This window comes from Equus przewalskii, chromosome 6 (assembly GCF_037783145.1).
Source record: "Equus przewalskii isolate Varuska chromosome 6, EquPr2, whole genome shotgun sequence".
Taxonomy (NCBI): domain Eukaryota; kingdom Metazoa; phylum Chordata; class Mammalia; order Perissodactyla; family Equidae; genus Equus; species Equus przewalskii.
The window spans coordinates 97750180-97777614 of NC_091836.1; the positions used below are offsets into that span (position 1 = coordinate 97750180).

The 27435-nt window shown below is 56.5% G+C and overlaps 1 protein-coding gene across 13 annotated transcripts; it reads right to left on the reverse strand.

The window, feature by feature from the left end:
* Positions 1-2413: 2413 nt before the first annotated feature.
* PAX6 (paired box 6) lies at positions 2414-27435 on the reverse strand. Of its 13 annotated transcripts, none has more exons than XM_070626553.1 (14): positions 27288-27435; positions 20985-21169; positions 17248-17322; positions 16825-16885; positions 13247-13377; positions 12441-12482; positions 12332-12346; positions 11414-11579; positions 7957-8115; positions 7400-7482; positions 7032-7182; positions 6833-6948; positions 4151-4301; positions 2414-3500 (listed from the first exon to the last, which is right to left on the reverse strand). In XM_070626553.1, the coding sequence occupies exons 4-14, from the start codon at positions 16832-16834 to the stop codon at positions 3415-3417; spliced, it is 1110 nt and encodes a 369-aa protein (XP_070482654.1). In that variant the 5' UTR covers positions 16835-16885; positions 17248-17322; positions 20985-21169; positions 27288-27435; the 3' UTR covers positions 2414-3414. The 13 variants fall into 13 exon arrangements, with proteins under 13 accessions (XP_070482654.1, XP_070482648.1, XP_070482650.1 ...); XM_070626547.1 differs by having other exon boundaries at positions 12131-12346; XM_070626549.1 differs by lacking the exon at positions 27288-27435 and adding an exon at positions 21361-21479 and having other exon boundaries at positions 12131-12346.

A 27435-nucleotide genomic window follows, 5' to 3' on the forward strand; every position in this document is an offset into this window, starting at 1 on the left:
TCTTTTAAATCTCGTTAACATTAAGGCGCAGAGCAAAAAGAAATAAGCAGAATATAGATACCATCTAAGATGACAAAAATTCACAAAACAGAGCTGAATCTTGAAATGATACTGCACAAAGGAATCTTAGGAAACTTGGTTATGATTTTTAAGAAAAAGGAGGAAGAAATGATTATGTGAGCCACACTGAGCAGCCAGTTGCTTACCATTTAAAAGTCAGGAGGCACAGCCTTGGGGGGAAAATATTCTAGAAATTCATTGTAGTAAAAAGCAATTCATTGTAGTAAAAAGCATGTTTTTACTCAGAGTAATTTGAATGTTTCTTATTCAGACATTCAGCTCTAATTCTGTTCACCTGGTCTCCCTAAGTCAGTCACGTTTGGAGGAAAATCACAGGCTGTCAGTCTGATGCCAAGGACATCATGCACAGACGGTCACCATCCTGGAAGGTGGGATCAGAGCGTCCGTGCAGAGCTCCCATCGATAAATACATAAATATACTCACCAGAAAATAAATAAGCAAAAATAAATTATTTCCATGAGTCAGAGACCACCTCCTGGGCACAGGATTCCACGCCTGCCAGGCTGTCCCCAGGAGAGCGCCTGGAGCTCCACTCACAAGGACAGCTCACCTCCCCACGGTGAGGGCAGAAGGCACAGTAGCCATTGTGTCCTGCTGGGCCAGGGGGCTTCTGCAGCCGAGCACCCGCTTCTCCAGACTAACCCAGGCTACGCCACTGCGCCCTGCCAGCCTGACCCTCAGAGGACACGTGTACGTGCCCAAGCGCATGCACGCAGACCCTCCGCTCCCACAACGCTGCCCTCTCCCCTCCCCAGCTCCTGCACCCAAAGTGCCACACCAGCTTCTCCAAAGTCTGTGCTCTACACAACAGAGCCGTGGCCTGGGGCCGCCTGCCTGACCCCGGCCCAAGTTATAGTCAGCTGCAAACTGTCCCTTCTTGCAGGGAAGAAGCCAGCCAGCAGCAGCTGCAGCACACGCCACACAGAGCCGTTCTCTGACAGTTCTCTGGGCACATGTTCCCTCGGGGAATGGAGGCTGCAAAAATTTCAGGAGGTGGAAATACCTGCATGGGCTACCGTACCAGCAGTGCATGTGTGTGCAATCCACTGCAGAAGTGTGCGAGCATGCCGTGCAGGCTGACACTGAGTAAAACAACGTGCACACGTAAAAAACTGCGGTCAACCTAGAATGGTGTCTCTAAAGGTGCAGCAACTCTGGAGGAGTGAAATTACTAATACACAGCATGCCAGAGAGACGAATCTCAGTGATCTGTTCACAAGTAATTCCTTACCTAGAAAACAGTGGGTGTTGAACTAGAAGGTTCTCTCTTAAAGTCTCCAATTAATTTCTACATTTCTGATCATTTACCTTTGGGAATTAAAAATAAAACAAAAAAAAGAGCAGAGTCCAGTCGAGTGGCAGTGTGCCTCGTCCCCAGAGATTTCTGTCCTTGCAGACGTGTAATCTAGGCTGCCAGAGCCCCAGGCTTTGACTGAAGTTTGCACAGGAAAACTTAGCCACACTGACTTATATGTTGCACAGAACAGACAGACAAAAGTCTCAGACAGGCCTTTTCCACCCAACAAAGGCTTATATTTTCCTCTCCTTTGCTTGGGCTCAAGCACTCCTGCCCTGCGTGCCTCCACTTCAAACATGATCAGATCCGTGCTTCACCGCAAACAACAACTGACCAACAATGGGCCGGCTCCACAGATTTGGGAATGTTTGGCTTAAGCCACCAATGACTGACGGCCTTTAACTCCCACCGGCCGGTCACAGTCTGCGTTGTTGTCTGTTGACGTGTCTGTGCTCATTATTCCTTGACATGCAACCTCCACCCTCCACCCGTCCACGGCGCGGAGAAGGCGAGATTCCAATGGGGACAGCTGGAGTGCTCCAGTCGGAGTGATGCCTCTTGTGCAAAGGGGAGGGAGAGAGAGCAGGGCGGGGGCCCATTCGGGAAGGGCGACAGCTCTCTGAGGGTCTCTATAAGAAATGTACTTTTGAATATACTTCAGGGAAATCATTGTTGAAACAGGCTGACAATGGAAATCTTCCCCCATTGAAAATGCCAATCCTAGTTCCAAAGACAATTCCTCGTTAATAGCTTGTTGCATTTTTGAATTATTTCTAGACTTTGAGCTTTTGACTTAAACGGCTAACTGGGAAATGTTACCATCTTGTATGTACGTAGAGGATATAAATGGGTATAGATCTACACACAGCATTTTAAGTGGGATTTTTTTCTAACAAACACATTTTTGATTTATGAAACCATAAGAATTGTTTCTTTAAGGCTCATCAGGATTTAAAATAGAGCATGTATGAAAATAACCATTGGTTTAGAATGTGTTAATCTAACATGGAAACAAAATTGGTAACAGCACACTGTAAGGTTAAAAAGAAAACAGTATAATAAAGGAAATACAAAGGCTTTGGCATGGTTTTACAATCAACAATGGTTAACTTTGATATGTAGTTGTGAACAACTGCAAAACACTTAAGTTTAAAACTCTTGCAAGCACTTTTAATTGATTAGGAATGAATTCTAGATGCACAAAATGATTGGACTGTGAACAGTAATACAACTATATCTAAGAACAATTAACTTCTGCTGACCAAAAAGAAACGCTGATTGCATGAAAGTGTGTATAAAACATCTATAGAGTATTCTCGTCAAATATAAATGAAATTAACTTTATTATAGAAATCATTCTGAGGATTTCTAGGGAAGACAAATACTTACATTTGACATAAAACAATTGGATTATATCGAAGACACACTCTACCTTTTAGCTATCAACTTTTTTCTTCCTTGAATTTATATGTTACCCTTTTTTGCACATAAACTTCATCTGTTAACAACCTTTGGAAAACCAACAGATATTTCTTACATAAATCTAGTGCATGTTGTTCCAGGTTTAATTATATGCAAAGGAATGATACAAACTTGGAACATCAGTCCATAAACTATGAACAGATGGGTAGAAGTATTCGATATATCTTGATAAAACTCTTAAATTCGTGGCAAAGCTTGTTGGTCATGGTTTCCTTTTTTTTTAATAACTTCATGACCAACACAGATCAAACATCCATCCAATCTACGTTGTTCTTTTTTTCATTATAACATACAAATGCCCATTTACAAATAATACACCAAAATGAATAAAAGTTTGGATACCAAAATGAAGATTTGTTCCAACTGATATCGTGCCTTCTGTATACAAAGGTCCTTGATCCAAGTCCGCTCCCCGGTGGTACAACACAGGACAGAACTGAAGTGCTTCCAGCCAGCCACTTTTTCTCCTTCCTGAACGCCCAGCTTTGCGTCCACATAGTCACTGACCGAATTAACATGATAGATCCTTTCTCTCTCTCTCTCTTTTTTTTTTTTACTGTAATCTTGGCCAATATTGAGACATATCAGGTTCACTTCCAGGAACTTGAACTGGAACTGACACACCAGGGGAAATGAGTCCTAGAAGCAGATGAAAGAAATAGCCATGTAGATATTCCCTTCAAGAGACAGGCATGGAGTATGAATTTACAGGTTAAGGAAAAAACCTGTAATGCTTTCTAACATTTTAACTGTGCTTTTAAAAAAAAATACTTCAAGTGTTACAAACAAAAGTAGCACCTTTAGAAACCAGATAATGTTCTTACACATTCCTATTGACTCCCAAGTCCCCCACCCAAAAGAAAAGAAGAAACCCTCTCATTGTTTGTACGTTTAGCAATGAAATGATCTAGAACACCGGGCTGGTGGTTCTCCAGCTGAGTGGGCGGCACGGAGGAGCCAGGAGGGCGCGCAGTCTTCCAAGAGCACCCACAGCTCGGGCCTCGCCGTCCAGCTTTGCTAACAGTACCTCCCCAGAAAACAGTGTCAGGCCTTGTCCTCACAGACAACTTCTGTGGCCACATTCAGGAAAAACAACTTTGCTTTTCGTCTCTATGGTGTCAAGTTACTAACTAGCTTGACTGAATTTCCCTTTTCGACCAGTTTTCCCCAGAGAAGCCAGCAACACAGAGTTGAACACACCATCCCCCAAGGCCAGGAGCTTCTTTTCAGGTAAGCTGTGAATGGAGGGAGATCACCTGGCCAAAGGAGCTGCGAAGGCCGCCTCTCACCTGTGGAAGTGGTGCCCGAGGTGCCCATGGTCTGACTGTTCATGTGTGTCTGCATGTGCGGGGGTGTGTAGGCATCGTAACTCCGCCCATTCACCGAAGGGCTGGTGGGCAGCATGCAGGAGTAGGAGGACGTCTGGCTGGGGACCGGGGGCTGAGAGGAGAAAGGCAGCCTGTGGTTACTGAGAAGCACATCACAGCCACACCCCCGCTCCCCCCTCCCCAGGAGCTCTGCCCATAGGTCTGACCATTAAAGACGCCTTTGTGGAAAGTGCTGGAATTCCATGTGGTGACCCTAAGATGACACCTCCAACCAGCTCATCCACTGGCCAAGCCAGAGTAAAGACGCCTCGCACCAAACTTCTAAAGTGCCCTAAAGACAGCTGTCCAGCTGGATGGTTGGCACTATTCATAAAGTTAACAGGATTTTTGTCCACTTTTGTCTTAGACCTCTGCTGGCATCCTTAGAGAGCCTATAGTGCGAGGACTTCCATTAAAACACACCGCTGCTCCTGCAGATCCAGTCTGTTTGGCCCCCACACCCCGCATCCAAGCTCTGGGGCAGAGCACAGTGGGAGCAGCTCTCTGCAAAGTTCGGTTTAGGGACCAGGGGGCCACTCATGGCTGGACTCATGGGGTGAAAGATCCTCTGAAGAGGCAGGTCAGCAACGACCTCAGGCTCAAGTGGTCAGAAGTGTGACTAACTGCCCAGCCCCTCCTGAGAATCAGCTGCGACTTCCTTACAGACCCAAAAACCCAGACTGGGTTTTATCCATAAATTGTGTTGCTCCCCTCTAAGTGCTTGCAGTGGTGGTACTGAGGAGGCAAACTTTCTCCCCACTAAGTAAGAAATACACAGAGCTGCGACAAAAGCCCTCATGAGTGCTCATGGGCTAAGCCAGGACAGCAAGTTTGGGACGAACAGAAGAAGAAAGTCAGGAACAAAGGAGATGACAGTACTGCTCTGCTCTGCAAACTGCAGAAATGCTTAACCTTCCAAGACCCACATCCTCAGGGAGGGCGACACAGGAGGGAAGGCTCAGAGGAAGACACTCACCCTCTGTAAAATGGTTGAAGATTGTGGTCAACAGGATGAACTGATGGACAGACAGACCAGCCCAGCCCCCTACGCACCCCAAAATTCAAAGAGTGATTTTCTCTGCAGTCAAATCACTGATAATTTTTATTTTCTTTGTGCTTATAAATGTATGTATTTTTTGAATCATATAAGTTGTGTAATTTTTAAAAGTCAGTATTTGAAATAAGCTGACCCACACCCGTCTATATGTGGAAACAACCCAAACAGAAAAGCAGCATCTAGTTAATGGTTTGTCATCATCCTCCCATTCACACATTTTGTTATCCTCACAGAAACCTAGATGTTGCTGCAATTGACAAAATGAACAGGACTCGTGGTGGCCTTACTAACGTCCGAGTGTGACTGCTAATGCCTGGTTCAAGGAGGCAAGCAGGCCTTGAGGGCCATACCAGAATTTCAGCTTCCATCGTTTCTAATTCCCAGCATTACTTCCTCTAGGCAACCTGACTTCTGGAAAATTCCAAGGCAGCTGTAGCAACACCAACTAATGCACTGTTAATCCTTTAATTTACATTAATTGCACTATGGCCAGTAATATCCAGATGCAGTAAAAATAAACGTGAATAATCCCTCTGAAGTTGTTTATCTAGCTGCTCCTGTATTAGTCTGAAGACTATGAAACATGTATTTTGCTATTATTTGGATCAGAAATCCAGCAAAAGATGTTCAGTGGAGAATAAGCAATCTGGGTAGCCCCAGAACTGCTCCCAGCCGGGGTTGCGCTGGCCCACCTCACGCAGTCGACATCGCTAAGTGCTGCACAAACAGGAGTCCTGGGGCAGTCCCTGCAGAAGGCGCACCCATCTCCTTCCCACCGAGAATCCATGCACTCGAAGGTCTGGCGCATCCTGCCTGCCTGATACGACCGCCATCGTAAAGAGTGAACCTGGGACGGGGCCCAGCACATCTGGGGGGACTGAGAGGTGGGCCAGTTGTCATACCAAGTGAACAGCACCCAGCTTTCCAGGTAGGAGGAGGAGCGCCAGACTCACCACGTAAGTCACGGCGAAGACACACACATTTCTCACAGATGCCTTCTATTCCTTTTTTTATCATAAAACGTAGAAAGAAAACTAGCTTTTCCTCTACGTTAATTATATCCCACTATGCAAACATGAATCCAATTTCTGACCCTTTTTTCTTCCTCACTAGTTTATCACATACACCCTAAATGTTGTCCAAAATGCATACGCAGATCACATATTCATTAATGTGATCTAACATGAATATAACCCAAATTTCATAGATACTAAGCCCTTACTATCCAATCACGTGCCCACATCTCTGCCATTTTCTGGTACAAGTTTCACTGGCACCCGAAACATGCCTCAGTCCCACCCACATCATTGAGCTGACATCCTCTTTGAGCACAAGGCACACCGACTTGACCAAACATCAGGTTTTCATTTTTTTATGGGCATGAATCAACCAACCAACCAACTAAAAGACTGGATTGACTGTTTTCATCCCAGACGTGACTCGTCAAGCCGACCACTGCCGTGAGCAAGGCCCCCAGGGGTGCATGCACAGCAGCGAGGTCTCAGGGCCCCTCCATCCGCTAGGCGAGCGGCACTGGCCCCACTTACTTGCATAGGCAGGTTATTCGCCATGGTGAAGCTGGGCATGGGCGGCAGAGCGCTGTAGGAGTTTGTGAGGGCTGTGTCTGTTCGGCCCAACATGGAGCCAGAGGTGAAGGATGAAACTGCGAGGAGAGGGACGCGAGAGTCAGAGGCGAGGGCACACAGGTTTAGACATATAGGTTAGTAGTATGAATATTCAAATTACCAGGCGTGGTGGGTTGTGGGATTGGCTGGTAGACACTGGTGCTGAAACTACTGCTGATGGGGATATGACTAGGTGTGTTGCTGGCCTGTCTCCTCTGATTCCTCAGTTTCTCTTCTCTTCTCCATTTGGCCCTTCGATTAGAAAACCACACCTGGAAGTCAGATGGAACAGGTTAGCCCTGTGCCTACTTCTAGCTCAACCCCACCCCTGCCTGGCTCTTCCACCAGCCCCTCCTCCCCACAAAAAGTATTCAGCAGACTGAACCTGTTACTCTTTCTATAAACAAATGGCATTCCTTAGAAGCATCACTGCCCTGGAGAAGGCAGATGGTCTGAGTCACAAAGCAGCAGGCCACACAGTCCCGGTACCTGTATTCTTGCTTCTGGTAGATCTATTTTGGCCGCTAGTCTTTCTCGGGCAAACACATCTGGATAATGGGTTCTCTCAAACTCTGAAAGAGTAAGTTGAGTTTTCTGTGTTGTGCCAGAACTACATGAAATGTGGCAACCAAGCCCTGGATCAAGCTGGTTCCCGCCTCCCCACGTCCATCACCTCCAACCAATTCCCTTTAAAATGCCGCTGCCCTTAGCATTCACTGTACTAGGAAGAACTATCCCACCAGAACCAAGTTAAATTTCCTTTGGAATTACATCCATTCAAGGACGCTTCTGTGGCCTGAATTAGGCAGATCATTACTCTTTTCTTTATGAGAAGTCAGACTTTTAGTCTTTGAATTACTGGTACATGAAAAGAAGAAAGAAAACACACACACTAAAAAGATGCCCAGGAAAAAAAAAAAAAGACAGAAGGAAAAAAGGAAGGTTTTCAGCCGTCTCTGCGAAGGGGTCTGCTGAATTTCGCTCTCTGTACTGAAGATGCAGCATTACTTTGACTTCCTGTGTCTCTACTTGAAAACCTCCGTCACCTTTCTCCAGGGCCTCGATCTGCTCTTGGGTGAAGGATGTTCTATTTCTCTGCAGCTTCCGCTTCAGCTGGAGTCGCATTTGGGCCTCATCGGAATCCTCTCCGTTGGAACTGATGGAGTTGGTGTTTTCTCCCCCTCCTTCCTGTTGCTGGCAGCCATCTGGAACAGAAAGGAGAGGACAGTAAGAGAAATTCGGAATCACTCGGAGCCTCCAGAAGGGGTCTGTGTAGCCAAAAACCGCAAGGCAGCATATTCTGACCGTCTCACCAAAGCATCCCCAAGGTAACTGAGCGTGGGCTTCTTCTAATAAAAGGCGTTAGGGACACGGTACCTGACTACCACTTTCTTTCTTTCTGTTTTTATCAAGATGAGACTGTACAATACAGACACAGAGTGGCATTTCTTTGAATGACGAAACAGCACTGAATTTCCAATTAGCAGGATCTCTCATAACTCTCCTTGACTGCCCAGGGCCTCGCCCAGTTCCCTCTCCCTGTGGAATTTATTTACCTATGGCCATGTTGGGAAAACAGAAGATTGATGTTCAAGATCTCAGTTGATCTATAATCAGTAATTCCTATCTAATCAATTAGATGTTGATAGGTTTGTAGAAAATGCTATTAAGAAACCAAACCAAGCTTGTAATCTTTAAAAAAAATATTTATCTAGTTTTTATTTGAATTCTGCACAGTCAATTTCATTTTAAAGGTTGTGAATTTAGAAGTGCTTGCATTGTTCTGCAGTTTTATTCAACTATTGTATGAGTGTGCTTTGCCTTGACACCTATTACGAGCACAGCTGTAATTATATCATCACCAAGAACAGGCTATAATTGCTGAAAATGGAATTTTATATTTAGATAAAAGGACTGTCCATTCTTTGTAATGTGTTGCACCAGAGAAAAGTAAGATTTCTTTTAAATTTTTAACGTGTAATTTTAAAAAAGAAATAGTAGCGAGTTCACTAACTAGCTAAATACGCGAGGCTGCAGCTGAAGCCTTGGCATATCATTTAAGCGGTACATTTTTAATTAGGGCATTTCCACCACTTTTAACGTGATTTCCATCACTAACCAGGGGAAGTTGCATTGTTCCCTCGCTGCTCGAGGACAGGGGGAGCGGGCCGCCGGCTCCGTCCGTCCGTCGGTCCTTCCGCCCGGGCCTCGCCTGGCCGGGCCGGTCGGGATGCAGGGGCCCCGCGGGCCCCGCCCCGGGCGCGTCTGTCACCGCGGACAATGGCCGCGCCTTCAAAGCGCCGGGACGGTGCTGGACGGGGCGGCGCGGGCGGCCGGCCCTGCCGCCATATGGGCCCCGGCGCGGCCCCGAGGGGCCACCCGCGCTTGAATGGCGCGGCGCCTTTCAGCCGCACAAAGCGGCCGTAAGGGAAACCATTAAACCGCGGCCGGCGCGTCGGCAAACTCGGGCGGGCGGAGGGCCCGGCCACAATGCGGCGGGCGACAAAGGGATGCTCCGGGGGCGTGCGGCGCGCATTGTGCCCGGCCGGCCGCGGGCCGCGGGGCAGCGCCCACCCCGCCCGGCCGTCATCAATCACTGTCCGCGGGCGGCCGAGCGGGGGCGCGGGGGGGGGACACTGGGGGACAGAGGGGATGGGGACACGGGGAGATGGGGACACGGGGGGACAGAGGGGATGGGGACACGGGGGGATGAGGGACACGGGGGGACAGAGGGAATGGGGAGATGGGGACACGGGGGGACAGAGGGGATGGGGAGATGGGGAACACGGGGGGGACAGAGGGGATGGGGACACGGGGGGATGAGGGACACGGGGGGACAGAGGGGATGGGGACACGGGGAGATGGGGACACGGGGGGACAGAGGGGATGGGGACACGAGGGGACAGAGGGGATGACCACACGGGGAGATGGGGGACATGGGGGCACAGAGGGAATGGGGAGATGGGGAACACGGGGGGGACAGAGGGGATGGGGACACGGGGGACACAGAGGGACAGAGAGAATGGGGAACACGGGGGACACAGAGGGACAGAGGGAATGGAGGACACGGGGGGACAGGGAACGGGGAACAGAAGGGATGGGGATAGAGTGAATGGGGGACAGAGGAGAGGGGAGACACGGTGGAGAGGGGCGCGGGGGACACGAGGGACAGAGGAGATGGGGACACAAAGGGGAAGGGGACAAGGGAGAGGGGAACGGGGGGACACGGGAGACACAGGGGATGGGGACATGAGGTCACAGAGGATGAGGGACACTGGGGAACAGAGGAGAGGGAGTACAGAGGAGATAGGAAACAGGGGGCGGGGAGGGGGTATACGAGGGATGGGGAAAAGGGATGGTGGACACGGGGGACATGGGGATGGGGGAGGGGGATAGAGGGACGGGGGAACAGGCAGGAGGGGGACAGGGAGGACGGAGCAGAGGAAATGGGGGACGGGGGGACAAGGGGACGAGGGAAGGGGCAGGGGACGAGGGAAGGGGCAGGGGGCGGCTGGGGGGGGGCAGCTCTCCGGGTCCAGCCTCGACGGCCGCCCAGGCTCCGGGCCCGCGCTCCCCCGGAAGCGGCCCTGCCGGCCCAGGAAGGCCTCGCGGCCGCTTCCGGAAGACACGCCGGCGCCGTCCAGGAGCCGCGCTCCCTTCTGGAACATTCGCCCCGGCTCAGCGCTGCCGGCCCCTCGGACGCCCAGGTGCCCCCGACGCCGGCCTCCGCGCGCGCACGCACGCACACGTGTCCTCGCACGCACACGCTCACGCACTTTCTCGTCCTCACAGTGCCACACGCGCATTCACACACGTTCTCAGCCCCACGGCCTCACACATTCCCTCACATTCTCAAGCGCACGTTCGCACGCACATTCACTCACAATCACATTCTCTCACATTCCCTCACACATTCCCTCACGCGCGTTCTCACTCACGCTTACATTCACCCACACATCCGCTCACGCGTCCCCACATTCCCGCACGCGCCTCCCCACGCGGCCGGGCGCGGCCTCGACGGCGGCGCGAGGGCGGGCCGGGCGCGGAGGGCGCTGGGGCGGCGGCGCGTGCGCGCGGGCCTTGGCGGGAAGGCGCGGCCGGGGGCGCGGGGCGCGCCGGGAGGAAGGCGGAGGACGGGCGTCCCGCCGGGGGCGCGCCAGGGCGCGGGGCCTCCCTCCGCCGGCCGGGCCGCGGGGCGGGTCGGTCCCCGTCGGCCGTCGCGCTACGCGCCTAATTGGCGGCGGGGCCGCGCCGTGTCCGGTCTCCGGTGGAGCGCTCCTGCAGCTGTCTCCGCCAGCGAGACGCTCATTCATGTCGCCTTAATGAGAAACAAAACGCTCTCTAATGAGCAATTACGCCGCCGGGATTGTTCCCGGAGCGGATTCCGCGAGTGACAGCCGCGTCCTTTGTGCGGGTCCGCGCCGCGGCGCCGCCGGCCCGGCCTCGCCCGCGCCCGCTGCCCCCGCGCTCGCTCTCCCCGCCCCGGCGCCGCGCGCTCTTTACCTGGCGCGGGCTGCCCCGGCACCGCCGTCCCCGGGTACCAGCCCGGGCGCGCGCCCCAGCTGCCGGCCTGCCCGTTGAGCATCCTCAGTTTGTCGTACATGCCGTCCGCGCCCATCTGTTGCTTTTCGCTAGCCAGGTTGCGGAGAACTCGGTTGATGGAGGACACCTGCGGAGCGGACCGGAGGCCATAAATGGCGGCGGCTCCCGGCACGCGGTGCCCTGCCTCGAGTCCCGCCTCGGCCCTGCGCCCCCGCGACCCGCGCAGAGCCCCCAGCCGTCCCGGGGCAGAGGGCGAGTCCGCGGGGACAGCGCGTGCAGGCGGCGGCCGCCTCCCGGGCTGGGAGGGGGCGGGCTGGGCTCGGGGCCTGACTCGCGGGGCGCCCCTTGTTAAGCCGGCCCCCAGGACACGGCGCTGGGGTGAGAGCGCGCGTTCGCACGGGGCAGGCGTGGACGGCCGGCCCGCAGGCGGCTGGAAGCTGCTTCCTTTTGCATCTCCCTGCTCGCTTCCCGCGCCTGCCCCCGGGCCTCCGCCCTCTGCGTGGCAGCATGCAAATGAGCCGGACCGCTCCCCACACTTGACTCCCATTTTGCGGAAGGTCAAAGAAAGGTCAAGGTGGTCTGGACACCCCAGGCACAGAGGAGACGCGCGGAGCAGGAGGAGAGGGGCCCCACGGGGAGGAGGAGACGGCAGGTGGGGCGAGCGCGCGGGGCACTTACACTCGGTATGTTATCGTTGGTACAGACCCCCTCGGACAGTAATCTGTCTCGGATTTCCCAAGCAAAGATGGACGGGCACTCCCGCTTATACTGGGCTATTTTGCTTACAACTTCTGGAGTCGCTACTCTCGGTTTACTACCACCGATTGCCCTGGGTCTGATGGAGCCAGTCTCGTAATACCTGCCCAGAATTTTACTCACACATCCGTTGGACACCTGCATAGGGGAAGTGGACAGAAAACCACATTATTAATAATTTCAAGACAAAAATAAAATTGTTTAAGTATGCATTAAACAATGACAAGCTTACGTTTTGATTGTCCAGCACTTGGACTTTTGCATCTGCATGGGTCTATAACACAAAAATATACCTTCAATGGTACGAGAACTTACTGTAGAGAGCTTTTTTCTTAAAATTACATTTGTAGCCCTAAAAACTACAAATATGATGATACTTTGAAACAGCTTGAACTAAAAAAACTAATTTAAAAGTTTTTTTAAAAAAAAAACTGTTTTCTTAAACACTGCCTGAAGATGCATCAAAACGAAGTCAGATTAATTTTTTTTGTGCTGACCTTGCTTAAAATGGTGTTATGTTTTAATGAGCAAAGGGGAAAAATAAACTGAAGTTTTACTTATTTTTCCTTTAAAAATATGCCCAATTGAGTAATGTGCATTAGGGAGGGAGTTAAATAATATTTGTCTTTTTAAATCAATATATATTCTTCATGAATATGAAGAAACCAAATATCTCAAAACCTGAGGTAAGCATGGGATGGGGGAGGGGAATGAAATTATGCCAGTTTATATAACTCATTTTATTATAGTTCATAAACTGTTACCACAACGAATGTTTTTACCAAATGAAAAGAGAAAGATGTTTGCTTTCTTAAAAAAATCACCCACAATTTTTTTTCTTAAGCGGATGAGTTATCTTAGGAGACTGACCCAGGCTGAAAGAGATAGGGAAGGATGGTGGAGGAGCCGGAAAGCGGGAAGGCGGGGGTGGGGACTGGGGTGGGGTCCACAATCGGCAGCGTTTACAGTAAGAAAGGAGAAGAGGGCGTTGGGAGTGGAGGGCCGCGGGGGCGGCAGGGGCGGCGCCGGGAGGATCACCTGCAGAATTCGGGAAATGTCGCACGGCCGGGCCCCGCTGTGCGCTAGCTCTACGATCTTCTGCCGGGTGGAGTCCGGCAGTGGTCGCCCGTTGACAAAGACACCACCGAGTTGATTCACTCCGCTGTGACCTGAGGAAAGGGAGAGGAGAGCAGAGCAGAGCAGAGTGGAGAGAAGAGGAAGGAGAGTAGAGAGAAGAGGAGGAGGAGGAGGAGAGAAGACAACCACAATGCATCCTCAGCTCCCTGCCAACCGGTGCGGTGCCAACCTTGGCAATCAGGTCCCTGCTATCGATCACAAATGACCACAGGACCACACAGCCAGGCAGGGCACCAGGCAGCCCAGCCCCGCACAGCCGTGCTCCTGCCCACCGGGCTGCAGAAGCACCAAACAGACAGACACGCCAAGGAGCGAGAACTCACACACCTCACTACCGCCATCACCCCAGCAGTGCCCCAGTCCACTGCCCCTCTGCATAGACACCCCAGCCAGCCTCTGAACCCACAAGGTGCGAATAATCGACTCAAAAAATATCCTCCCAAAGATCCCCTCTGAGTGTCACCGCAAATCATGGGTTCTCCAGAAACCATACTGAATCTCCAAGGTCTCTGCATTGTCGGAACTGTGATAGCAAGTTCTACAGCCCTTCCACGCTCCCTTGGACGCTACAGTCCAGCCACGTTTGCTGTCACACTCCACACTCTGGCGAAGGCACCGGACGAACATTGGGGTTTAGAACAAGATAGGAGAAGAGAAGGGAAAGGAGTAGAGAAGAACCAGAACAGCAAATCTGCGGCTAGTGAACCCCCAACCTGGTTTCAGCGCCTCCACTGCAGGGTGAGGGTCAGAGCTCCAACCAAGTAGTCGGGCAGCCGCAGTGCGGCCGAGCTGGGGAGTCTGTCCGCACCCACGACCGCTGGCTTCACTTCCGCTGCTAAACTCAGCCCTCCCCACAGCCAAGGACAGATAGCAGCAAAAATCAAAAAGCGAAAAGAAAAGGAAAACAGCACAACACAGTGTCTCCCATCCCTCCTTCATCTTGTCTCACAACCTCATCCCATTGTCTAATCTAAGGAAACAGGGAGAGGGAGGTAGTACCCCTCTGTAGCCCCCTCCCCAGAAACCACGGGCACAAATAAAACCAATTGCCAATTTCCACTTCCTTAAAAATCTCCAACCTGCAGCCCCGACTCTAGAGAGCAGCCCTTCCAGGAGAAGACGTGGCTCCCTGCTCGCCTCTCCTCTCCTCTCCTCTCCTTGGAGCCTCTGATAAATTGACTCCAGGAGCCTGAGCTTCTTAGCAATAAATAAGCTCCAAATATAGAAGAGGGGGGAAAATATGATGAGCCTCTCTGACATTTGTCTTTAAAATAAAACTAGCTGCACGTCAAGTTTGAGCTTAATTTCTGGAAATAGGCGGAAGTCGCTCCGGATCATGCATGGAAGGCTAATTGAAAAGATCAGTCGGGGCGCTTGTGGCAGCCTTGTCACTTTGTGACAGTGCTCCGCTCCGGGAAATTGCATCGTCACGACAAACGGGACCGTGATAAAACGACCCTTTCCGTCCTTATTTGTAGATCACTCAGACGAGATTGAACTGCGCTCGCCTCCCCTTCCAGGGGAGCCGCGTTTTCAGGGTAGCCCGAGGCTTGGGGCGGAGGGGGCCCTCACTGAGGGGGGCCGGAGCCTCAACTCGATGAGAAGTGACAGGCGTTGGAGGATCTGGGCTCTGGCCGGGCCAGCGCGAGCGGGGACATCGCGGAGACAGCGCTCCTCCAGCAGAGCGAGGCCTGCTCCGCGCTTCCTGCGGCGCCTCCCGTCCCCTCGCTGCCCGCCGTGGCCTCGCAGGACCCGTCAGCGCTCCAGCCCCGGAGCCGCCTCTGGCAGAGGGAGCCTTCCCGGAAGGAGAAGGCCGTACCGGCGCGGCCGACACAGGGTCCCAAACTTCACGCCCGGCCTGGGCAATTCCAGGCCGAGAACACCCAGGCCTGCGCGGCCGCCTAGCCCTGGCCTTGCCGCCTCCTCCTGCAGAGACGGCGCGCCCCTGCGCACCACCGCGGCGGGGCTCCCGAGACGCGGGCCAGGCCGCGTCGCCAGCATCGAAATGGCAGCGAGGACGCGCGGCTCTAAGCGCCCCTTCAGAGGTTAAGCCTCAATCATTGTGTCCCTTCCCCAGGGACGGCTGGCGCTCTTGCCCAGTGGCGATGATTATGCGCCTAGAATTCGACCGCGAAGCATCTAATAGGAAAACATATGGTGTCAATTTGGATGCTCTGCGCCTCGCGCACACCCGGGAGCGAGCGGCACAAAGCCCCGCAGGCCGGCTCGCGACCCCGCGCCCTTCGGGGCCCGCCGGCCAGGCCGCAGCGGCAAACGCTCCGCGCTGCGCCCGGCCGGCCCGCGAGAGCCTGCGGCTGGGGAGCCCGAGCCGCAGGGGAGAAGCCGGCAGCCAGGAGGGGTGGGCAGGGCCTTCGCCTCGCGAAGGAGGGTGCCGCCCGGACCAAGCCCAGGGGCCTGGCAGGTTCTGCACAACTAACCCGCCTTAAAGCGCGCCGCCTTTGCCCCCTCTCCTGCGCATCGCGCCCACCAGCCGCGGAAGCACCAGGGGGCTGCTAGCGCTTCCAGGACAGATGGATCCGGGGCCAGGGCCCCTCCTTGTCTGCATTTCGGCAAAGGGAGGTTGCTAGAAGACTCAGGCCTTCTGGCGGCACTCCGGCTACAGCTCAGCCCTTAAGCCGCGTCCAGGCTCCGCACCTCAACCTGAGCCTAGTCTCTCGGGCCTCCAGGCTCGCCCTGCCACATACCAGCCCCCACGGACTGAGCAGGAAGGCGAGCGGGGGCCCAAGGGGCCTGGGCAGAGGGAGGACGGGAGCCCCGAGAGCCCAGGAATCAAAGCACTGCGGGCCAGAACGAGCGGACCCACATAGTTGCAGCCACCAGGGCAGGGCTTCCTCAATTCCTCCGCTTGACCCCCACTCTCTTCCCAGCGCTGAGAGCACTGTACCAGCCCCACGGAGCAAGTTTACCACCTCCACCCCACGGCGGGCCTGGGCGCCCGCTCCCCTCGCCTTCTGGGCCCCTGGCTGGGGTGGGGAGGGGAGGAGCTGCCCTGAGAGTAACTGGGGGAGGGGAGCCCCCCCAGCCCCCCGCGACGGTGGAGTGGTTCAGTCCTGGCTGAGCCCAAAGGGGCCTCCTTCTCCTCGAGCAGCCAGGAGAAGCCTCGCCCCGCCCTGCTCAGCCCAGCCCCTCTCTCTCTGGGGTCAGAGCCCGGGCAGGGGCGGGGAGGGGGTGTGAGTTACAGGATTTGGGGGGATGGGGTTTCTCTACCTCAGCTCCGCAAACTCAAGCCGGCTGCTCTGAAGGGCCCAGCCCCTGTTCTTCCAAGAGCCTGAACAGCCGAGCAAACGCCCTCCCCTCTCGGGTTGCAAGGCGCGGAGGGGGCGCAGCCGCCTCAGGTCCCCGGGCCCCTTCCCTCGCGGGCGGCCTGGCCAGCGCGGACGCCGCAAATCTCTGCGCCCTCCCTGACCTGACCTCAGCGCGCCCCAGCCCACAGTCCGAGAAAGACCAGAGGCACTTACTGTTCTGCATGCTGGCGCTGGCTGGGGGCCGCGGGATCCCACGGGGCTCGAAACTGGGGCTCTGTTAGCGAGAATAGAGGCGTCAGTCCCGGCCCTCGCCAGGTAGGCCTCTCTCCCGACAGAGGATGGCCTGGAGCCAGGACAGGAGAAGGCCCCTTCTTTAGGAAATAATGATCCACTCAGTCGCTTGGGGCGATCTGAGGGTCATCCAGCTCTCCAGAGCATGCAAAGGCTACCCTGTGGGCTACAAATAAAAGCCTCCAATACACCCAACCTCGTTCCCCCAAATCTCTTAGTAGTTAACCCTTTAATCAGGAGACATGATGTCTCGATTTTGAATTTTTTCTTCCATGTGAACAACAATGAGGCAGCCTTCTGAATCTTGCAAGTTTTGGAGCCCAAAGCAGCCACCACAGAACTTGCCTGAAATCTGGGATGTCTGTCCACTCTTAGAAGAAAAGGTCTCACACATCTGCGCGCCCTAGTGAAGTCTTCCGCCTAAGACAAAACAGAAGGAAAGGTCAGTCAAACTGTGGCTCAAAAGCACAAGCCCACCGGCTCTATGAGCCACACTCTCAGGAGGAAAAAAAAAAATATGCAACTAGGGCTCAAACTGCCCCGAAACCCCCAATCCCAGAGTTACACCCTTATTTCCCACAGCCTCTCCTGCAGAAGTCCCCACCTCTTGGAAGTGGCTGCTCTGGCCTGGCTTGGGGAGAATTGGAGAATCTGACAAGTTGGGGCCCCATTTTGCAAAAATATCAGAAACCAGGAAAAGGGGAGGATGGGAGAAACAGTGGGGTGAGGAGTGGAGGCCGAGGACTACTACCTGAAGTTCAGAGGTGAGGGGAAGGGGTCCAGAACTTCACGGGACCTGAAGGTGCAGGCAGGGCCGGCTGAGAGGGCTGCAGAGCCATACTCCTTCCTCAAGGAATTACACCATCCAGTTGCCCCCTGGCCCCCAGAACCCAACTCTCTGCTTACCTCTTTATCCTCCACTCTCGCCCCTCAAAGCTTTCCAGTCAGGCCCCCACTCCACCCCAGCTCCCAGCCTTTCTGGGACTTTGAAAGTGGCAAGCCCAACTTTTTCCCCCCAAACCTCACTTATTGTGATTAACTTCTCTTGTGGTGTTTAGATCTCCCCCTTTTACTGTACTGTGACACACGCTGTCTACCTCGCCTCACTGCTTTAAAAAGTATGAACAGGAGGGGGTGAGCGTGGTCGACAAAGCCTACAGACAGCGAACAATGGCTTCTGTTCTCTAGCTCTCCCAAACCCAAAGAGCAAAACCGAGTCTCCCCAACCAGCAACACAGCTTCCCAGCACACGTACCAACAACCCACCAACTCACAAAGGGAACGGAGGGACACGTCTAGCTTTGTAAGTCCTAACCCAGTGCGGGTCCCTCAAGCTTCGCCCTCCACCACCCCCTCCCTGCCGTGCCCTAAGAAGGTGGTTCTGGGGGGATAGAAAAGTAATTTCTTGTTATAAATATCTGGAGGTAATTGTGTTACTGGTGTGAGTTGTTAGGGGCTGTAAAAAGATACAACGGCACCGCAGGGAGCTCAATTGGGGAGAGAGAGTTACAATAAAGACCCATTCAGGAGGTTTGCAAAAAGAAAAAACAAAAAGAGGTAAAATAATTAAATAGTCACAGCATCATTTCTCCTTGTTATTTAAAAACCTAAAATATTCATTCTTTTTCCTGTTTTACGTATTGCAATATTATTAATTTTGCCTGCCTGCAAGCAAAGAATTCCAAGAAACACATTTTTTTCTCTTCAAGGCCATTCGTGGTCTAATTTATTAACTAGCTGGGAGGCCGGCTAAATCCATAAAAATGAACTTAAGAGGAGGACTTTTCCCCAGCTTCTGACTGCGGCCTGGTACATGCTGGAGAGGAGGCGGCGCAGGCCAACCCTCATGGGTTGGCTCCCAAGGCCTCCCTCCTGTGTCCGAGTCCCCGCGGCCACAGCTATGCCCGGGACAGGCAGAAACCCCAGCTCCGCGCAGAATGTGCCCCAAGTGGGACTCTGAAACTTGGGAGCGGCGGCAGCCGGGCATGGAGAGGAGCTCCCTGGAAGGGGAGAGACTTGCCGCTCTGCTCTCGGCCAACCACACTGTTCTCAGCCACCACTGAAGGCCCCCGCCGGGCCACCCGCTCTCGAGCCGTTTTAAAAAACTCACTCACTGATTCTGGAGGGGCCTAGCCGAATAATTTTCGAAGCAGCTGGGAAGGTGGAAGCATTTCAAGTTCCGGTCCTGCTCCACTCCCACCCCCCTCGCGGCTAAGCAGCTACCTAATTACTTAAGTAATCCTTAACGCTCAGTGCAGAAGCAGCCCGGGAAGCGTGCACGCCGACACCGGAAGCAGGCCTGCGCCGAGAGGCCGGACCCCCAGCCGAAGCCAGAGCCCCCCAGCTCGGCCCGGGCTTCCTACGGCCCGAGCTGGGTGGAGGACTGCGCCGGGACCGAGGCGTCTCCAGAAACCGCGGAGGCGCCGGGCCTTGGTGCACTAGGCCACTGGGCCACCGAATCCCGCACCCCGGCACAACCTCAGCTTCCAAACGCCGTGGTTTTAATTACTTAGCTCTCAGAATCCATCCCCCGACTCCTTAGCTGAGGTGAGGGGGAGAGCTCATTTTCGGCCCTCCCGGCCCCCAGCCAAAGAGTAATTAGCGATTAAGATGACACAATTTTATTCTCCCGGGCTGCATAAGATAACAAGTAATCGCACTGCCTCAGACGCCCGCAAAGGTCACCGGCCATCAAAACGCACTGTCCGCGCCGCGACTACCGCTGCTCCGCAAGCTCGCTAGGCCTTCGAGCTCCTCGCTGTGCGTTACATTTTCCGCTCCCGCCCCTCCTCAAACCCACCCAAGTTCGAGTTAAACGTCCGAATCACTTAGGGGGCTCTGCAGAGTAAGAGAGAAAAAGAACCCACGTTCACTTTGTTTTTAAAGTTTCTAGAAATCACTCGTGTCTGGAGGGCCGGGTTTTTGCACTCGAAAAAGAAAGCATTTCCACTTGAAATTCAACTCCATTCCCCCCCAATTACACTTGCTAAAATTCAGGGCTATTATGGTGCCGGGAGCCTGAGAAACCTGCGCAAGGGAAGAGGCGACAACTTCATGAACTTTGAAAAGACACTTTTCCTCCCGGGGTCTTCGAACGAAAAGCTCTCCAATTACTCCGACTAATTAGCTGGGAGAGGATGTGCCCGGACGAAGGAGAGAGCCCATGCTTTCATATTGATTTTCTTTTAAGGCCTCACAAAAAAATCAAGGGATTTGGATTTTTTTAAAAAATGAAATCCACCGTTCCACCTCAAAACGTGTAGAAACGGCAACACCGGGTGCAGCTTCATCAGAGAAGGCAAGGGAAAATACCCACCGAGCGCTGAGACTGGAGGGCCCAGGGAGACCCCGCTTTCGCAGGGCGAGGGCGAGTATCGGGGAGCCGGGGAGCAGAGTGTTCCCAGGTCGCGAGCTCCGCGCTCGAGTAGGGCGGAGAGCCGGGGGCCCGGGGAAGCTGACAGTCCTCCGCTCGGCCCGGCTCCTGGGGGCGCAGCCAGCGGCCCGCGGCTGCCTCCCTGCTCGCGCGCTCCTGCTCCCGGCCTCGGCGGCGGCCGCCCCGCGCCGGCTCTGCTCGGGCTGGCGGCGGGCGCGCCCTGGGCGCCCCAGTGCCGGGTCTCGCCGGCGCCGAGCCGAGCGCCGCACAAAGCCGGGCGCGGGCGCGCGGGGGCCGGCTCCTCGTGCTCCCTCGGCGCCCGCTCACGGCGCCCGCTGGTCCCCGGCTGGACAAAGCCGCCGCCGGGTTCTGCGGCCGTCCAGGCCTGTGCACCGCGCAGCCTCTGCGTCCTCGCCCGCGGCCGGGGCATCTGGCGGCGGGGCCGGGGCGGCCGCTGCGCGGAGCCCGCTCCTCCTGGAGCTCAGCCGCGTGGCGCCGGGTCGGTGCAGCCGCCCTCCCCGCGCCCCGCGTCCCGCGCCCGCCGCCCCCGGACACGGGCTCCCGCTGGAGGCAGAAAGTTTGGGCTCCCGCGTGGAAACTTCTCCGGCGTAGGAGGGGGAGGGGGCCGGCGAGAGCGAGGAGGAGGGGGAGGGGAGAACTGCCTGGAGAGTGCCCTGGGAATGGAGCGAGAAGAAAGGGGTGGACTCACCTTTACGAGGCATCCTCCCTCGGCAGAGCTCCTGTCAAGAGTTTGGTTCGGTTGGGGCTCTTCTGGTGGCTGTTGCTGCTGAAAGCCCACCAGTGTTGGAAAGGACGGTGCTTTGGAGGAGTTGCTGGCGAGAGTTTTCTCCGCGGACGCTGCTGGTTTAGTGTGTGCGAGCGATGCTCAGATCCCTGGGAGGAGACAGAGATTGACAATAAAATGGGCTGTCAGCGCCCGAGAGTGAGCGAGAAAGAGTGTGGGTGAGGGAAGTGGCTGCAGCCAGCACACCTATGCTGATTGGTGATGGCTCAAGTGTGCTAATGTGTGTGCCGGCCCGGCCTCGCCTCCACCGCTCCTCACTGGCCCATTAGCGGAGCCTGACCTCTGTCATCATCCTCCAGCAAAACACTTCCTCCTGCGCCTGAACCAGAGCGGGAAATGAGGCCGAGCCGCGGTCCGCTTTTCAAACCCACTAATCACTCCGCAACATGCAAATGCCCCGCTCGCTCCCACACAAAATATTGCTTTATGCAAAGCAGCGCCGAGGCCTCGCGCCCGCCGATTGGACGCGCCGCCTCCCCGCCCGGCGCAATTGGTCCGTTTGTTTGAATATGAATACACTTGTTTCCCCCGCCGGTGGGTCCCGGCTCGGCTCCCGGCGCTGGGCCCCCGCGCCCGGCTCTGGGGCGGCGCTCGCCAGCGTCTCCGGGCTCCGAGCGCTCGGGGAGGCCGCACGGCCCGCAGTGGGGCCGCGAACGCGAGGGTCGAGAGAAGGCCGCTGTGCTGGGGTCGCGCCCCCCCCCCCCTGAGCTGGGCGCCGGACCCCCGGCTCACCGCGGGGGCGAGTTCCTGCAGCTCCGCTCCGCCTTTCTCGCCAACTCGGGCCCGCGTGCCCGCTGCCCCGCCCCGCCGCCGACCCCTCTCCCGCCCCTGCCCCGTCCCCCGGCCCGGACGCCGAGCACCGTGTGGCCGCGCCCCGGCCCACCTGGCCGCGGGGCCGTTGCGAAGAAGAGGAAGGGGCGCGCGCGCGGCGCAGGGTCCGGGCAGCTCCCCTCGCGGAGGCCGCGGCGCAGCCCGGGCCGAGAGGAGCCGCCGCTCTGGGAACGGCCTCCCCGCCGGGCCTCCGGCCCGCGCACCCCCGCCCCCGGCCTTTCTTCTGTTCTTTCTCCTTTCGGAAGCCGCGGTGCGCAGCGGAGCTGAGGCACAGCCGGGGCTGGAGAGGCCCGAGCAAACACGCCACTTACTTTGTGTACAGAGGGTTCTTGTGAAAAGCCCTGGAGAGTCCTCCCCAAACACTCACCAACTTCTCCCACGTGCCATTGTTGACTAAGTGCGGCCGCTTCTCCGGGCGCGAGAGGAGGGGACGCGAGGGGGAGAAGGGGGCGGGGTGGAGGCCCGGGTGGGGGAGATGGATGACCAGTGCTGGGAGCGATTGTGTGTGTGTGCGTGCGTGTCCTCGCCGCGATGTCGGTGTGTACCACAGGTCATCTGTGTGTGGTGCGCGTCTCCGCACCACGAGTCCCTCTCCTGGGTCTGCACAGTCCACAGAGGCAGCTCCCCTTCAGCTGTTGCCAGAAAACCGGGGAGGAAAGTAAGTAAATGGCTTTTCTCTTCTGACCACACACCAGCGTCCATTTGTTGAATGCCCGACGATTAGGACACACCTCAGTACACTCCAAAGGCGCCCCTCGGCGCCCGCAGTTAAGGTGACGGGGGAGGGAGGGCTGCCCAGTCCTGCGAAGCCCCGAGCTTGCAGGCCAGGCCTTGGCCCAAGGAAAGGGGAAGGTTGGGCCGGGGACACGCTCCAGGACTCGGCGAAGGGAAATGCGGCTGGAAGAGCTGAGGCAGCCAGGCTGAAAGGAGGCCACCGCCAGGCACTCTTGACTCCTGTGACTTAGGAAAAGTGTTGGAAGTTGGAGCTCACCAGTGAAGTTTCAGCGCCCTGAATGCGCCGCTGACAAGCGCACAGCCGCGCTCGGGAGCTGGGCCCACGAGGAGGCTGCCGGGCCTGATGTGGGCCTCCCCTCCCGACCCAGGCCCCGACCCACCAACGCCGCACCAAGGGGCGGGGGCGGAGCTCTCCGAGAGGGTCAGGGTTGGGGTAGCACAACCTGATTACCCACACGGCCCTTCCCGCGGCCCAGGACGCCCAGACCAGAGGCGGAGGCGGCGCCTTACGCGGGTCAGCGGCCCCCTGGCGAGACTTCGCAGGACCGGAACTTTCACAGCAACCCGGGAAGGGCGGCAGCAGGCCCGGGTCCAGACCAGCGACAGTCTGCGTTCTTTTTCTCTCCCTTTTCAGTTCTCAAACAAGCATTAGAGAAGCCCGAACTCAAGCAAGGGGGGGTGGAGGGGGAAAGGCCCAGAGGCCCCGTCCGAACTGGAGGCGAATATCATTTTTACAACCTCTCAATTAGCGACCGAGTGGATTAGCACCTTCTTAAGCTTTGCCTCGGAAAGAAGCAGCCCTAATCTTGTTGCTATTTCCCCCCAGGGCACTGGCTCTTTGAATCGCCTCCTTCTCCCACCCCCAGCCCCCACCTCACTGTGCAGAAAAGTTTTAACAACAAAAAATCATAAGAGGCAAGGGGCTGGGAGTGAATGCCGTTGACGTCACGGGCGGGGGGCGCTCGGGGAAGGACTCTTGGAAACCCCTCTGCACCAAGAAGAAACAAAAAGGACTTGGCTGCTTCCAATGTGTCAATATTTGGGGGGTGCCCAGCCGGGAGGGAGGCAGAGTTTTCAAAGTTTAAGGAGATGGGTGGGGAGCGAGATTTTCTGTTCTCTGGGCGGCTCTCGAGGAGCGTGGGGTGCCGTTCTGCCTCGTGGGGCACCTCGCGCCCTCTGCCAAGTGTCTGTTCTGGGGGCGACTCGGCCGCCTGGGGGCTGGGCCGAGGGGGCAGGGCGCCAGGGCTGGAGGTGTGCACAAAACTCAGACAACTCGCAGGTCGCCATTTTAATTGCGCTTCCAACACGATCGAGGCCCACTTGCTGCCCTCCGAGGCGGGGGGATCGCGCCTTCCGTTTCTGTCTCGCCTTTGCCCGCCTCTCCCCAGGCCTTCCCCCGCCCCCATCTCTCCGGCCTGTTCCCGCAGGCGCCGCCGGGGGCCTCCCACCCGATAGGGGAGGAGGCCTGTGCCGAGCGAGTCACGCTGGGGGACCGCCGCTGGCCCGAGTGCCCGCAGCCTCTGGCCGGTATTGGTGCGTAAGTGTGAGATGGGCAGCAGCCCACCGCCAGCGGTCCCTGGCATTCGCCTGGGCCCCTCCCCGGGTTTCTGGCCTGGAGGCAGCCTCTGGCGAGGCAACGACGCGCCCAGCTCTCGGGGGATGTGCCTTCGGCTCCCGGCTTCGGAACTAAGAGTCTCCCGCCCGGTGTGCGACGCCTCTGAGCTGCCGCTTTCCACCGCCGAGCAGAGGCGCGGTGCCGGCGCGCTGGGAAGGGTGGAGACGAGCTTTCCTCTGAAGAAGGAAAGTCTCCGCAGACACCTGCGTCACTTCGCAGAGCCTGAAATGGCTCTCTCTTTTCTGGCCCTGGGAAGGTGGGTTCGCTGGGAGGGGAGCTGGCGAAACGCATCACACGAGCAAGAAAGGCAAAGGCGCCCGCCCCGCCGCCCAGTTCAGGGTCCTCCTGCACTCTGCGCTCGCTCAGGGCCTTTCCCCCTCTCCTTTCCAGCTCACCCGGCAGCCTGGCAGAGCCTGGACCGCCGGGAGGCCGAGGAGCCGGGACTGGCCGGGAGGTGCCGCCGGGCTGTGGCCACGCTCGCTGGCAAGTGTCAGGGCGCTCTCTGGGTTCCGTCTTCTTCCAGTCACATTAGGCGGCAAGCGTCTCTGTTTCTGTCCTCCTTTCCCCCGAAAAATACTTTGGAAAAAAAACATAGTCCAACGAGGTCTCCCAGCGAAGAGATCCCTGCGCCCCGCGGGTCCTCCCCAAGCCTTTGATCCTGGCCCTCCATGCCGGTGTCCGGAGAGGCACCGGGTTCAAAACTCCTGTGTAGCACTCTTGCACTCAGTGGCACTCTCCGATTTTTGCAATTAGTGTTCCCAGGAAAGTTTGTTTTCCATTTCGTCACCCGGCCCTGTTCCCCATCTCTCTTTGCCCTGTAACCTCCGTCCTCGAGAGACAGGAGTTCAGCTTCAAACGAAAGGCAAACCAAGGCCACCTCAGTCCCTTCTCCCTGGAGATACCCGCTCTAAACAGTTGCCTGTTTGAAAGGCCAGGGACCCAGTCTTGCAATTTGTCCTGCAGCGAAGCAGGGCACCCGCGCTGGGAACTGGGGGCCTTGAGGGGATTTGAGGCTGGGGAAGGGGGAGGGCGCAAATGTCATGCCTGGCTCGCTTGGGCAGCCGGGGAACCGGGCTAAGCGTATCCTGACGGGCTTTTAAAATGACATTGATTGAGACAAGCTGTTCCCCACCCCAGTAAGAGTTAATCTGCCTGTTAATCAAGGCACTAAGGGGCTCAATGCGAGTTTTATTAGCGATTGGAGAACAGAGGCGGCAGCGAGGGATCAAAAGCCGGGATCCCAGATATTGGTTAGCGCGGTCACCAAAAAAAAAAAAAGTATTTTCAATTAGAGAACAATTCGGCGCTTTTCGTCACTTCTTGACTCGGTCTCACAGATGGTGACTTAAAAACCTGGTTAGCTGGGGGCACCGACGCGGCCGCCCACGGCCAGAGGCGGGGAGGAGGTGGCCAAGTCCGCCGGAGCGTCGAGGAATCCTCCGCCCGGGGCCTGGGACCTCAGAATGAAAAATAAAACAACACCGCCAGGCCTCCCTCCGGGCCAGCTCCCCAGGGCCGGCCAGCGAGGGGCTTCCTTCCGCCTGCTGCGCTGTCCCCGCCGCCCTGGAGTGGAGCTGGGCTCCCCTCGGCTTTCCTCTCAAGTTCCAAAATAAGTATACAAATAAACAAATAAGCTCCCAGGCCCCGGGAGGTTTGAATAGCAACTCACTCAATAATCCAAATTACGTGAGAGGGTCTGAGGAAAAAGGACAAGCCTGCCACCCACGCCCTGCGCTGTCGGAGGGCGCGGAGCGAGGGGGCGACAGAGGATGTCCCGGCTCGCCCTGGGCGCGGGGCGAGGACTCTGGTCAGAGGTAATTATGTCACCGCGTCTTCTCGCCGTGACAGCCGAATAAACACAATCTCCAATAAACATCTCTAATGAGGGAGGAGGCCCGAGGATGGCTGGGTTTGATTTATGACTGGAGGAGAAGGTCCACGTCCCACTGCGAAGCGGGCAACCTGCTGGCCGCCCAGCTCCGGAGAAAGGAGCCCGAGGAGGGAGGACCCAGGCCCAGGTAAGACGCGCGGCCGTGGCCGCTTCTCTCCTTCCCCTGGGCAGGGGGCGGCCGCCGCGCGAAGTCGGCGGTGGTCCCAAGCCCCTGGCACAGGTGCCTGAGGCACCTCGAGGTGCCCCCGGAAGGTCTAGAGCGGGGCGCCCGGAGCACGAGGGGCCTGACCTGGAGGTCTCCCTGGCGCCCTGCCCCTAGCCCGCCCAGGCGTCTCTGCTGCTCGGGTTTGGACTCCCCGGACTGTCACCCTGCGGCACCACGAGTTGGTCTAAGTTTGGGTTCGTCCCTCCCCGGACCGGAGGAGTGTCCAGGCGCTGCTCCCTGCCCTGGGCGGCCGGCTTCCCTGGCCCACGAGCCCGCGCCGAGGCGGGGAGCGCAGCGCCCGCCCGCGGAAACCCGAGCCCGCGTTCTGGCTCAGCGAGCATCGCTAATTGTTAGGTCCTCCCGAGCGAGGCTCAGATCGCACGCCGGGGCTCCGCGCGCCGCCCAGCTCTGCGAGCAGCATTCTTTCGTCCTCCGCTCCTTTCTGAGAAACCAACTCCCATCTCTAAGGTTTCCTTTCGGTCCGACCACCTACACTTTGCACCCGCGGGAAACTTTGGCTGCACTTCCCCCAACCCGCGGCGGGGCGTTCCGTGCGCTGCGGGCGCGGCTGGGGACTTCTCCACGCGTGAATGTCTAAACTGCGATTCGGGGGAGTTCTGGGTGCAAACTGCATCCCCCCCTCCTGCATTTCTCACGGTCGCCAGCGGCTTCTGCGGACAGCAGCCTCGCCCCCTCCCCCCAGCCCAGCACCCAACTGGAAGTCCGCTCTGGGAACTGAAACATTTTGCTACTTCTGCAGAAAAGCGCGCTCGGCAAAGACAAGACGCCCCCCTCCCCTATCCTTCCCGCCGTCAGGAACTGCCCTCCATCTTTGTTTGCCTCCTTTTAAAAGCGAAAACCGAGCCCCGGGCTCCTTGGGGCGGGCGTGGGCTGGGGCCCCCGTAGCGGGCGGGCCGGAGCCGGCGTTACCTGGAGCACCGCGGGGAGGCAGGTGAGCTGGCGGCGCCGGTTCCCACACTTCTCGCCGCCGCTCGGCAGGGGAAGTGGCAGATCTGACAGCCGCTTTCTGGCGAGGACCTGCCCCAGAGTTTAAATGTCAATGATAAGAAAAGAGGGT